General features: G+C 41.3%; 1 protein-coding gene across 1 annotated transcript in view; it reads left to right on the top strand.

Annotated features, from left to right (window-relative positions):
• The window catches only part of LOC140210306 (uncharacterized), a 32978-nt gene extending 22563 nt beyond the window's left edge, over nt 1-10415 (top strand). The window contains exons 5-6 of the mRNA XM_072279184.1: nt 6636-6760; nt 7667-10415. Of these exons, the coding sequence (XP_072135285.1) occupies nt 6636-6760; nt 7667-7843 (302 nt within the window). The 3' untranslated portion in view covers nt 7844-10415. The remainder of the gene's footprint in view (nt 1-6635; nt 6761-7666) is intronic.
• Nucleotides 10416-14291: the final 3876 nt, after the last annotated feature.

Below are 14291 nucleotides of genomic sequence, written 5' to 3'. Positions count from 1 at the left end.
CCCACAAATGGCCCTTTTTAAAATATCACTCATGTACCTGTGCCTCCTCTCTTGCTCCTGATTTGATGGGGCCAGCAGGAAAAAAACAGTGTTGTTAGGCAACATGCCAGTTTGAATTAAGAGCAGAGCCTGGCTCTATTCCTTCGAGGTTGAATATATTAGTGAGCATTATTGTGTTGTGGCAAAGATAGGTTGTCCTCCGGAATGGTGTAATGAAAGGTTGCAGTGGGAAGATGGAAACCCATTGGGTTTGGCGTACAGCTCACAATTCTTTGGTCTGATGGTGTCCTGGCTAGGAATACCAGCTGGGCAGGAATCTCATGGAAACATCACTAGTGTAAGGTGATTGACAACTACCTTATTATACTCAGAAGAGAAACATCAACATTTAGTTGTGCACGAATATACAAGAATTCAGTTGATGTACTTTTTGACTGCCCTTTTTAACATCTGGAAAAAGAAGTGAATTTATAGTGAAGTGACTGATTCCAAAAATAAGTCATCAATTCCTTTCTCTCATTTTTTTTTGGCCATGCAGTACAAGTTGGTTGCATTTCAAAACTGCATGACGTCCATTACAATGATATCTCTGGATTGCTGGCATTGATATAATCTTGGGTAGTAGTCACGCACATCTTAGGGCAGTCATCCAAAATACTTATGATGAAGGAAAAGATAACTCAGACACAAATGACCAGGATCTGTCATTTTCATTTATACTGTATAAATTCTTCTATCACTTAAACTAGCGGTTATAATGATTGAGAACAAACATTTTAAATGATTACTGATAATAATAATACATCAATGACCTTGGCTAATTGTTCAGATACAGAGCAAATATAGATACACTGTGTATCTGCAGTTTAGAAGCATGATAGATGGCAATCTTTGAATATAAACAGAAGTCTTTACAACCCTATTTTATTTCTGTGTGCTTTTTTATAAAAAGTTTTGTCCCTATAATATGGCCATAAGAGAACTGAACAAATGAGCCTGGAATTTGTATCATGTCATCCCTCTTCTGTTTGTATTTATCTTGTGAAATTCAATCTAGACTGAAGTAAAAGGCAGACGCAAACATTTTTGGTTGAAATGATGGAACTGGATGGGACACTTAAACAGTTATTTCACATTAACATGCCTAATCTTTCCCAATGTCACTCATGATGTTGCGTGCAGGTTGCATAGTGCTGAGTGTCAAGGTAAGTGGGAGGTGAAAGCACCAAACTCCAACCATTGTGGAAAAGCCACAATAGAACTAAGAGTATTGTTTGTCTCAAAAAATTGGGAGTTTCCATACTTACACCTCCCAATGTCTTCAGGGTTTATTGAAGCTATCAGGGAATTCCTCACTATTATTTTATTGCTGAGATGCTGATAAAATGGATGTTCATTTGTGGCACTTCTGGCAGTATTCCATTACACTGGACAACAAATTTTTTCCAAAGGTTGCTTCATCAGAATTTTTTTTTTTGTTTATTATAGACCACTTGAAGCTGAGCACAAATATAATTTCAGATTACTTGCCTCGTGTAGGAATTTGGAGAAACAAGAGATTAACTTTTATTGAATATAATGCATTTAATTGCATAATGGTGCTGATGCTATGCAAGAGTTCAACGAAGCTAAAAATGTTTTGTTGGTGATTTTCATTTTTGTACTCAGTGTTCTGGGGCTTCTTGCTTAGTTGTACAATAATACTCAGTCAGTACTGATGGATTGCAGTTACCTTGATACTGTTTCTCTATGACCTCAATGTCCTTGGTGAAGCCTTTCACCATGCTTGTCGCTGACGGGGCCAGATCTGCAAGGAAGTCGAAATATGAATGCAGAAAATGAATCTTCAGTGACATGTAGCACTTCATGGTTTTGTGTGCTTGAAGCAAGTCGTCAACCAGCAGCATGTAGTTTGGTGCTCTGTAGTTGCCAGAAAAATTTCAACAACATCCTTGAATGCCTTCCATGTGATTTTCTCCAGTCCCACTAGATGTTCTTCAAATTGCCTATTATTGACAACCTGTTTGGTTTGTGGACCAACAAAGATGCCTTTCTTAATCTTGGCACCAGTTACTCGGATTTGAATTGTGAATTGAAATAACAAATATAGGCAATTTCAAAAAATGGTACGTGGTAGGGAAATTTCACGGTGATTTTCATGATCAGCAGCCCACAATCCATAAGATACACCCCAAAGTATTCAGGAAACAAAATTTTTGTTGTCCAGTGTTTTTGAAGGAGTCATTATGACTCAGGTAATCACTCAGGAACTCCAGACCAGGAAGCTAAGATATGCCAGTCAGTGAAGAGTCTTCTTCCATAGAGTCCTAAGGACACCACATCCTAACTAGAACATTCAAATCAGAAAACCATTGGCATGCTTATGTGTTCCAAGACTGTCGAGAATAAGATCTACCACTTCTGTGGGAAGATCTTAAGCCATGGTCATCAGTCTGGACTGCACTTCGCATAGAGGTCATAGTAATGTTGACTTTCATCTCCCCTGCTCTTTCCAAGCAGCCTTGGAAAATCTCTGACATGTCTCCCAATTTGAATCTCACTGTTGCATCAGTGAGATAATTGATGCAATATAGTTTAACCTAATGCAATTTTGGTGAGGAAAATTGAAATGGCAGGCACAGGAATTTGTCTGTACTGTTGGCAGCCATTGTCTGCACATCTTTCCACAAAGTTTCCCATGAAGAATCCAGGCCTGATCATCCATGGAATGGAAATCTTTCCCTCAATATTCAGCATGAGAAGAATTCCTCACGTTGAATGCCACTTTTCCAGGAGCAGGTACAGCCCCCTCATCCTGAAGGGTTCCCCAATGCCGGGTGTTTTTGGTTGGAGGGATGGATTTTGTGGGGCAAGGGCCATGCTGTACATCATTTCCTACCCAAACCAGTGTTTCTCCATGCACGGAAGCTAAGTACAAGCACAGAAAGACAGGATACCAGAGTGGTGGGGAGTGTCGAGGGAACACACATCGTCCCTCTTAGACAGATCAGCAGCAGGAAGGGTGAGCAGTTTCAAGTTCCTGGGTGTCAACATCTCTGAAGATCTATCCTGGACCCAACATATTGATGCAATTACAAAGGAAGCATGGCAGTGGCTAAATTTCATTAGCAGCTTGGGGAGACTTGGTGTGTCATCAAAGACTCTAGCGAATTTTTACCGATGTAATATAGAGTGCATTCTAACTGGTTGTATTGCCCTCTGGTATGGAGTGGCCACTACACTGAATCAGAAAAAGCTGCAGAAAGTTGCAAATTCAGCCAGGCACTAGCTTCCCCAACACTGAGGACTGCTTCAAAAGGTGATGCCTCAAAAAGGTGGAATCCATCGTTCAGGACCCACATCACTCTGAACATGTCTCTTCTCATTGTTACCATCAAGGAGGAGATACAGGAGCCTGAAGACACACACTCAATGTTTCAAGAAAAGATTTCTGAATGGACAATGAACCCATGTAAAGTGAATCACTATTTTTTGCTCTCTTTTTGAACTACTTATTTCATATATATATTGTGGATCTGGTGGGCTCTGTGTTGGATGCAACAGTGAGAAGAAAGGACTATCGTTCAGCTCATATCTGCTTTGGAAAGTGGGCTTTCCATATGGAGACATTAAAGAGTCCTGCTGCAAGAGCCAAAGAACTGTACTGTTATAGCATATACTGTTTAAAAGAAAACTGGCAAAGATGTAGGTACGACAGGCATCTTAAAGAAAAGGTAAAGAGTTTTAGAGTAGTAATACAAGAACTTTGTGCTTTGGCAGCTGTTGGTAAGACCACCAATGGTGCAGTGATTACAGTTAGGGATATTGAAGAGCACAGAACTGAAGCAGCAGATATGATTTTCATGAATTGGTTATAGAGAGATGCAGCATGAAAATATATCCCTTGGTCCATAGTCCACTCCAACCATTCACACTCATCCTACATTAATCTCTCTACATTCTATTAACTGCCCCCCCACCACATTCTACCTCATTCATACACTAGGGGTTACTTGCAATGCCCAGATAACCTGCAGTCCCACGTGTGTGGAATGTGGGAGGAAGTCGGATCACCTGGAGGGAGAACGTACGCACTCCACACTGACAACACCTGAGGTGTGGCTCGAACCTGGATCTCTGACACAGTGAGGCAGAGGCTCGATCAGCTGCACCCCTGTGCTGCCTATTAGTTTCTGCACAGAGTAAATGAGTTCAGACCCACAGTGCAAGGTTTTATCCCTTGTCTGGATTAAGTCAGTTCAATACCACTCTATGGTTGGTCTAGGCTATAAGATAAAAAAAATATGCAATGGTTCATATTTCTAATCACTGCAGTAATCTCTATTGGTTATCTATTGGTATGGACTAACCTTAGACTGGATCTGACTTCGTAAAGGTAGGGGAAATAGTCATACGGCAACCAAAATAATTATCATCAAAGTCCTGATGAAAGGTCTCAGCCCAAAATGTCAACTCTTTATTTCTCTCCATTGATGCTTCTTGGCCTGCTGAGTTCCTCCTGCATTTTGTATGTGTTACTCTTGGTTTTCAACATCTGCAGAATCTCTTGTGTTTATGATTATCAGACCATTTTGTTGCCATGAAGTCTCAATCATTCTGTTAATTTATATTTAAGGTTCAAAGTAAATTTATTATCAATGTACATACATGTCACCATATACTACTTTGAGATTTATTTTCATTCAAGCCTACTCAGTAAATCCAATAACTATAACGGAATCAGTGAAAGAGTCCACCAGAAGAGTGGACAACCAGTGTGCAAGAGACAACAAACTCTGCAAACACAAAAAGAAAGATTAAAAATCAATAATAAATAAATAACCAATAACTATTGAGAACATGAGATGAGGAGTCCTTGAAAATGAGTCCATACTTTTTGGCAACAGTTCGGTGAAGGGACAAGTGAAATTGAGCGGAGTTGTCCCTCGGTTCAAGACCCTGAACCCGGTGGTGCGAATCTTGAGGTTTCTGTACCTTCACCTTGATGGCAGCAGTGAGAAGAGAGCATGTTCTGGGTGATGGGGGTCCGTGATGATGGCTTCCTGCAACAACACTCCTTGTAGATGTGCACAGTGGTAGGGAGGGCTTTATCTGTGGTGGACTGGGCCGTATCCACTACTCTTTGTTGGATTTTTCCATTCAAGTGCATTGGTGTTTCCATACCAGGCTGTGATATGGCCAGTATACTCTTTGCCACACATCTACAGAAGTTTGTCAGAGTTTTAGATGTCATGCTAAATCTTTACAAAATCCTAAGGAAGTCGAGGCACTGCCATGCTTTCTTCGTAATTGCACTTGCGTTACATGCTGGGCCCAGTCAGATTCTCTGAAATGACAACACCAAGGAGCTTAAAGTTGCTGACCCTCTCCACCTCTCATCCTCTAATGAGGACTGGCTCATGGACCCCTGTTTTCCTCCTGCTAAGGTCGGTAATCAGCTCATTGGTCCTGCTGACATTGAGTGAGAGGTTGTTGTTGTGGCACTACTCAGCCAGATTTTCCGTCTCCCTCTGATATGCTGATTTGTCATGACCTTTGATTCGTCCTATAACAGTGGTGTCATCAGCAGACTTAAATATGGCCTTGGAGCTGTGCTTAGCCACGCGGTTATAAGTGTAAAGTGCGTAGAGCAGGGGTCTAAGCATATAGCTTTGTGGAAAACCTGTGCTGATGACGATTGTGGAGGAGATGTTGCCAAACCAAACAGACTGGGGTCTAAGAAATTGAGGATCCAATTGCAGAAGGAGGTATTGAGGCCAAGGTCTTGAAGCTTATTGATTTGTGTTGAGGGGATGATAGTATTGCATTCTGATATGTAGTCGATAGTGAGCATCCTGATGTATGCATCTCAGTTGTCCGGATGTTCCAGGGTTGAGTGAAGAACCAGTGAGATGGCATCTGCTTTGGACCTGTAGTGCTGGTAGGGAAATTAAAGCAAATCCAACTCGCTATTCAGACAGGAGCTGATATGCTTCAACACTAGCCTCTCAAGACACTTTATCACTATAGATGTAAGTGCTGCAGGATGATGGTCATTGAGACAAGTTATCACATTCTTCTTAGGCACTGGTATAGTTGAACCCTGCTTCAAGTATGTGGATACGTCAGACTGCCAAAGTGAGAGGTTAGAGATCTCGGTCATCACTCCAGTCATTTGATCAGCACAGGCCTTTCAGTACCCAGCCAGGTACCTTATTTGGGCTGGATGCTTTCCGAAGGTTCATTCTTCAGAAGGTACTCTCACGTTGGCCTCAGGGACCAGAATTTCAGGATCACCAGGGGCTGTGGGAATTCATGGTGGTCAAAGCCAGCATTGAAGGCATTGAGATTATCTGGAAGCAAAGCTCTGTTGTCACCTATGTTGCTTGATTTCACATTGTAAGTGGTTGATAGCATTCAAGTCCTTCCACAGCTGTCAAGCATCCTTTATTGATTCAGATTTGGTCCAGGATTGATCTGATCAGCTGTGGATGGAAAGTAGTAAAGTATCTGATGAATAAGTGAAGTGCTTCCGGTCGATGTGTTACAACCTAGGTGCAATGCACCCTGAGGAGAATTATGAAGTGCAGTGTCAAACAGTTAATCCTTTCCCTGTTGCTTCCCCATGTGTGAAGGTGGTGCTGGGGACCGCCTACTGATGCCTGGGACTGGATTCTTGACCCTGGGAGCTGCGGCAGCTCTGGCATTCTGCCTGGTTGTCAGAGAGGAGTACCCTGACGTCCCATGCAAACTGAATGAGGTAAAGATTTTAATAAGATTGGCTTTATTCGTCTGATCTTCATGAATTTGTCATACAGAGGAATCAGATTCCTTGATTCACAGAGCCCACACCGACCATTTACACTCATCCTACATTAATCCTGTCTTCTTCATTCTGCTCGAAACATGCAGTGAAATGTGTCACTTGCATAACGACCAGCACATTCAAGGGGCAGTTGCAAGTGTTGTTCTGCTTCTGGTGCCTGCTTAGCATGCCCACAACTTACTAACCCTTACATCTTTGAAGTTTGGGAGGAATCCGGACACACATGGTCGTGGGTCAACTTACAAACGCCTTACAGGCAGCGGTGGGAATTGAACCCTGACTGATTGTACAGCTGGTGCTGAAAAGCATTGCACTAACCACTACGCTACCGTGGTGCTTGTGGATCTGCTCAAACAAATACTTTCTAAATGACAAGCTAACTGATTTCCATACAGATTTAATGGTCCATATTTGATCAGTAATTGCTTTCGTTTTCTTTGTGGTAATTTAAGTGGGAAATGAAACCTGTTTCTTGAATACCCTCATGATGCCTGTGCCCTCTGTCACCTCTTTTAAATGAGCAAGGTCACTTTCCAGCCATTAATGATATCTGGCACATTTGGTCATCAGGTTTTAAGCCTAACTTATCATTCTTAACACCATCTTCCAATTAAGGGCTTACACCATTACTGTTTTCATGTTGGACTTGGACTGAAAATATTAAATTTGATCTTTGCAGTGTAATTCCTTTTCATGAACTTTTACATTACTGACTGTCTTAAAATATAGATGTAATTTAATAACGTTCGTATTTCTTGTATAAGTGATTGGAAGTTAACTTTTTATGCTGTTGTACAATAGAAATCTCTTGGGTGCAAATTATTGTTGTTACATTGACAGGTGAAGTTCAACATGGGTGTTGTGACCCCAGATCGGATTGCTGCTGGCTTTGCCAATCACCTGGATGTCGGTGAAGCCATGGCCAGTATTTTGGAGAAGTCATCTGTTTCCCACTACGTATTCTGTGTGAATACCCCAGTTGAGCTGAAAGCCTTGATCACAGAGGGGAAAATCTGAACGTGAAGACCCTTCAGATCTCTGTACCAAATCAGCATTCAACATTCTGTACTGCATGTATAGTTTATTATTAATTTTAAAGTCCTGTAATACTACAGTGGTGTGCACTGTATTATAAAACCAGTGATATGTCTGCCAATGCTTGTTGATTCTTGCACTTAAACTGAAACAGATTAAGATCACCTATCTCCATTTTGTTTCATGTTACATCGCATCCAACCTATTCAATCCAATTGCTTCCTTCTACCTAAGGTTCTCCCCGTCCTTTTTTCCCATTCAATCTTACATCCCTTTCACCTTCTTCTCATGCTTGTCCAGTCTCCCTTCAACCACTTCCTTTGGTAGTGAGCTCCCCATTCTCATCACTCTGAGTGGTTTTGAATTCCTTTTGGTTTTCTTGGAGGTGGTTTTCCCTGGATGGACTCAGTGATGGGTGGATAGGCCTCCCCTCACAAGTGGAAACTGTTCCTCCAGAGCTTCTCTGTCAAAAACCTGCATATCTTAATGGTCTGCACGAGGTGACAATTTATCCTTTTCCAAAGAGAAATGGGACCCCTTTATTAGATAGGTATATTAGCATGCCATCTTTCACACATGAAGTCTACCACAGCCTACAAAGTTTCAGCAGCTTCATTTGGACATAGAATAACTTTCACAGAAGGAGTTAAGGCTGGATCTGGGTTGATCATAGTTTGAACTGCATCCTTTGTAAAGAAAAGGCCTTATAGATCTGTCATTGAATACCGATTTATGTTTGTTTAGAAATCATCTTATTAGTGCATTTACAACTTGTGCCTATATTTCACATCCTTCAATTTTAAGGAGATCAGGTCTAAATTGTTGATTAGTCTGTGGGTGTCACACTTAAGCAGAACGATATTCACACTACAGTGCCGGAATATATAAAACTCTTCTGTTTTTAAAAACGTAAACACGAGGGAACTCTTCTGTTGCTTTCTCTCTGCCCTTGGATATTCCAGAAATACTCCAGATGTACAGTAAAATAATGTTCGATATCATTTTTAATCCTGATCATAAGGATGTTTGAGCAGGATATCATACTTGTTCATTGTGTAAACGACAATTGTCTGTTATTATGAAGACAGTATGCAAAAACATCTCAGCTGAAAAGAAAGAATGAGATGCTTTGCCATTCAAATCGACCCTCTCCAAACTTATTCAAGAGTATTTGGCTCTTAAATTGTGTATTGTGTCAAGATAAAGGGTTATGGATGACTTCCTTAACTAACATCAACCTTAAATATTATTTAATAGTCTGAGTGAAATACTTGGAGGGAATATCAGCTTTATTTTGAATAACTGCCCTTCATGTATTACTTAGAAAAAAGAGAAACTATTCTTTAGACTGTTAAGTGATAAAGGTAGTTTAGTTTGTGTCCTTACAAGATTATAAAATGGACCATACAAAGATATATAATTTGCTTGAGTTCAAAGAACTTCAAATGATTTTCATGAAACCTTTCAGTTTACTGCAAAGACAATTGCTTTGGCTACCAACATAACAGCATAAGGAATGTAAGTAAGAGTAGGTCATCTGCCCTGCTAAGACTGCACTACTTTTTCATAGGATCATTACAGATCTGTCTTTGAACTCAGCTCCACCTACCTGCCTTTCCCCCACAACCCTTAATACCCCTGCTATTCAATAATCTATCTAACTCTGTCTCAGATGAATTTAATGAGGTGGCCTCTACTGCTTCCCTGGGTAGAGAAATCCACAGATACATGACATATTATGGGAAAAGCAGCTTCTCCTCATTGTCATCCTAAATTTATTCCCCTGAATCTTGAAGCTATGTTCCCTAGTTCTAGTCTCTCCAGAATCCAATTATATTCCACAGTTTCATTCTTAGAAAATTAAGATCAATTAATTCAAATTAAATTTATAAGCAACAAAACCAGCAATCAGAATCTGAATCAGATTTAGTATCACTGGCATATGTTATGAAATTTGTTGTTTTTGCAGCAGCAGTACAAGGCAGTACACAATAATAAAACTGTGAATTATGGTAGTTATATATATAATTGAAAAAGTAATGTGGTAATGTTCATGGGTTCAATGTCTATTCAGAAATCTGATGGCAGAGGGGAAGAAACTATTCCTGAATCATTGAGTGTATGCCTTCAGGCTCCTGTAGCTCCTTCTTGATGGAAGCAATGAGAGAGAACTGTAGTATTGCTGTCAGTGCTGATAATTTAGCTGACACTAACAGGTGTCAGTTTGGGTCAGTACTTTTCTAAGATCCACACATGAATCAAGGGATAGTTGTTTATATTGTTACCAAGATTTTAAAATTCATTTAAGGCATATCCTCCCTTGCAGTATTTTATATTTTTGGTACTGATGTAAGCTGCCCACTTCTTTACTCAAATTGTAAGACTTTAACCATTTGCCGTTCTTAGTGAGAGCTTTTAGCTAATATTACATATTCATTACAGCAGGAAAGTAACTAATCTGACTGTGGTCTGGTGTCTTTTTAAAAAAAAATATTTCTTACATGAATTTCTTACTGTAAATTGATATTAGTCAATTTTGTTACATGATTTAATAAAGATGAATGTTTGTTCTAAAAGTTTGGTGATTTTCCTTGAATGAGTTCTATTGTTCTGCCTTGTTTCATGGCTGTCTGTGGGGAAGACAAATCTCAGGCTTGTATACTGTATACATACTTTGCTAGTAAGTGTACTTTGCATCCTTAGTAACTTAGCCTCATTTGCACTCACTACTAATAGCACACCCTCTATGTAAATGTGAACACTTTGACATGTTGAAGATGTGTAATATGTCATGATCTTTAAAATTCACTGATTTATTTAGGTTTATAAATAACATTAATTACTGGGAATGATCTGAAGTTACACTGTTATCAGTAGATTTTCATGATAAGTGCAAGCACGAAATTGGGAACTGTTATACCAGTATGTTTTTCTTTTGTGAAGGCTGGGTGGTGCCTCAAATGTTTTGAAGTAATTATGTGGATGTCACATTCCACCTAGTGCACGCACATACATCAAACAGCCACTCAAAGTATTCAGCGAGGGAAGGTGAAACCTCATGCTGATTGGACGCCAGGGCTACATTTTGATAGCAACAATCACATCAATGCCCCCTTTTGATCAAGATTTGTGCTCCCTTCTTCCAAACAATTCCCTTTAAAGAGATTATAAATTGCTTTCAGGTTAAAGCTAGCTTACTCTGGCTATAAGTATGATTCTATGTTTGAAGTGTTCCACAATTATTTCAAATTACACAATCCAACATGGAAGAGTGCAGTGGTGATGGAGGCTGTTTTGCTGACTAAATCTTCTGTGCAAGTAGTTATTCCAAAGCATGAGTCCATTAGTTAGCATTGGCCCCTTGTGAAAGGACAGGGACTACCTGGAACAAGATAAAAAGTTGAAATAAGGAAGGGGAGGAGAAGGTAAATGGTTCATCAGCCCTAAGTGCACAGGAAGTATTTCTCTCAGTTGTACCTTGCCCGAGGACAAAATGAGACACCCAACATAAATCTTTACTGCAATCTGCCCCCTACACCGCCACAATGACAACTACTGATTGGTGTTTAGGCAAGTGTCAATGAGTGAAAATTTTGGAACCAGTGATAATAATTCAGAAAGCTTTTGGGTAATAGTGAAGAGGGGCGAGACTGATCAGTAATTCAGACGTCTAAATTGTGGGCAGGAGTAGATAAAATTAGATTGGGACCAACTGCTGCAGGGAACAGACAATAAGTGGGAGTCTTTTAAAAGGGAGATAGAGAGGTTCGGGCCAAAATGTTCTCGTGAGAGTGAAAGGTAATAATGAATAGATCTGGGAACTTTGAACGATAGGTGTTGTTAAAGGGTTAATACAGAAAGAATACAAATAACAGATAAAATTAACTGTAGTTGACCGTAATTGAGCTATAGATACAAATTCCTATGTGGCTACTGGGCGGTTAAGAATGTTCATTGATAATGTGTTACCTTACTCTGGACCATGAAAGCCAGTCTGTCATCTTACATCTAATGTAACAACTAATCAGTGTGGTGAAAGAGCACTTCCACTATAATCACTTAGACAGGGGTTCCCAACCTTTTTCATGCCATCACCAATACCATTATGCAAGGGGTCTGGTTGGGAAACCCTGATTTAGGGGGATCTCTATAGTTTTTAACAGCTTTCATGTGGCCTGTTGCATACTTGCCACTGTGAGATAGTAGTTCCTCCCTAGATCTCCAAGTACTGCTGAGTAATGGATAGCTGAGGAGCATGAGCATGTGAAGGAGGGGTGGAGATCCCCCCACTGCTGGGCTATCAACGTATGACATCAGATTTGCTAAAGCACAAAATAAAAACTTGCAGGACTAACTTGTAAATGATTATGCAAAGTGAGTCAATCACTATTGTTCATACCTCTGTTCTCTGTGTGTCGTGTTGTGTCAATGGCATTGTAAGGCTGCTAATTTTCCATGGAGATCTCGGATGTGCTTGGAGAATGACTCCACGCAGCCTGTCCCCTTAGCAGACATCCCACATCTCCCGGAAGTTCCGGGAGTCTCCCGCATATTAATAGTGTTTCCCTGATGCCCGCAAATTATATACAATATCACGGAAATCAATTTTTTTGAGAGCGAGCGAGAGGCAGAAAGCAAGAGAGAGCGCGACAGCGACCACGAGAGAGAGAGAGTGCGCGAGAAAGCAAACAAGAGCACGAGAGAGAGCGCGAGCGAGCGAGAGAGTGCAAGAGTGACCGAGAGAGAGAGAGAGAGAGAGAGAGAGAGTGAGCGCGCGCGCCCCATGGCAGAGTGTTCCAAAAAAAGAAAATAGAAAACTTACGTCACCCCAGACTACCTAAAGTGTACCCCTGCCTAATAGGGGTCAAAAATAATGACAGTGTTGCTCGCTGCACTGTTTGCAACAGTGACTTTTCCATTGCCCATGGTGGGTTAAAACGTAAAAGACATGTTGAGGTGAGTTTAATAGGTGTCATTCATTCATTAGCATAGCTAACATTATTTAAACTAGCTGGCTGGCTGCGCAGGAGCTATTCTATTGCCGACATCCCACCCCTCCTGGCAGTTCCGGGAGTCTCCCGCAAATTGATGGTGCTACCTCCCTGAAATAAGTTTTTGCAGGGTGGGATGTCTGCCTTAGACCTGACTATGGACTACTCCACCTCTGAACTGGAGCAGTTATAATTGTAACGGCTACTTGAACAACCCAACACAACTGTTAGAGACCAAGCATGGGGATTATACTGTATGATGTGCCTTCTGATCCAATCCAATAGTAGCTCCTACAAAAGTTATTGGCTGGCAGAAGCATTTGCCGTATGACAGAGTAGGATGATCAGTGCTGTCTTCCTGAGAAAGAAACTGATTCCTGCCTCAGAAAGTGACACTTCATGCTTGCAAACAAATCCTTCCCTCCCACCACTGACCTGTGGGAGCCATTGGCAGTCTTAGACAATGGAAGCGACACACAGAAAACGTTGAAGGAACTCAGCAGGCCAGGCAGCATCCATGGAAAAAAGTACAGTCAGCGTTTTGGGCTGAGACCCTTCGGCAGGACTGGAGAAAAAAAGATGAGTAGATTTAAAAAGTGGGGGAGGGGAGTGAGAAGCACAAAGTAATAGGTGAAACCTGGAGGGAGACATGGAGTGAAGAGCTGGGAAGTGGATTGGTGAAAGAGATACAGGGCTGGAGAAGGGGGAGTCTGATAGGAGAGGAGAGAAGACCATGGAAGAAAGAAAAGGGGTGAGGAGCAGCAGAGAGAGGTGATGGAGGGGAAGGAGGTAAGGCAAGAGAGGGAAAAGGGGATGGAGAATGGTGAAGGAGAGGTGGGGGGGGGAGCATTACCAGAAGTTCGAGAAATCGATGTTCATGCCATCAGGTTGGAGGTTACCCAGATGGAATATAAGGTGTTGTTCCACCAACTTGACTGTGGCCTTTTTGCGACAGTAGAGGAGGCCATGGATTGACATGTCAGAATGGGAATGGGAAGAGGAATTAAAATGGGTGCCACTGGGAGATCCCGCTCTTTCTAGTGGACGGAGTGTAGGTGCTCAGCAAAGTGGTCTCCCAATCTACCGTGGGTCTCTCCAATTATCAGGAAGCCACACTGGGAGCACCGGACACAGTATCCAACCCCAACAGACTCTATAGATGCTGCTTGGCCCTGCATTTTGCCTGTGTTGCTTGGATTTCCAGCATCTGCAGATTTTCTCTTGTTTTTGATTAGACAATGGAAGTCTGTTTGCACATTGCATCCAAGAGCATAATGGCAGAGGTCTGAGTTTATGGGGCAGAAAACAACTGGAGATGTCTTCATTATGGGCTTCCACTGTAAAAATCAGTGTGGGGTGCATGCTTCAGTCGAAGTGGCATCATTGGTCCTTGGGCATTGCACCATGGTTAAGTCTGAAGTGTGTGATAGGTCAATACT

This window comes from Mobula birostris, chromosome 15 (assembly GCF_030028105.1).
Source record: "Mobula birostris isolate sMobBir1 chromosome 15, sMobBir1.hap1, whole genome shotgun sequence".
NCBI lineage: Eukaryota > Metazoa > Chordata > Chondrichthyes > Myliobatiformes > Myliobatidae > Mobula > Mobula birostris.
The sequence above is the reverse complement of the archived record's forward strand: the minus strand, read 5'-3'. Positions and strand labels throughout refer to the sequence as shown.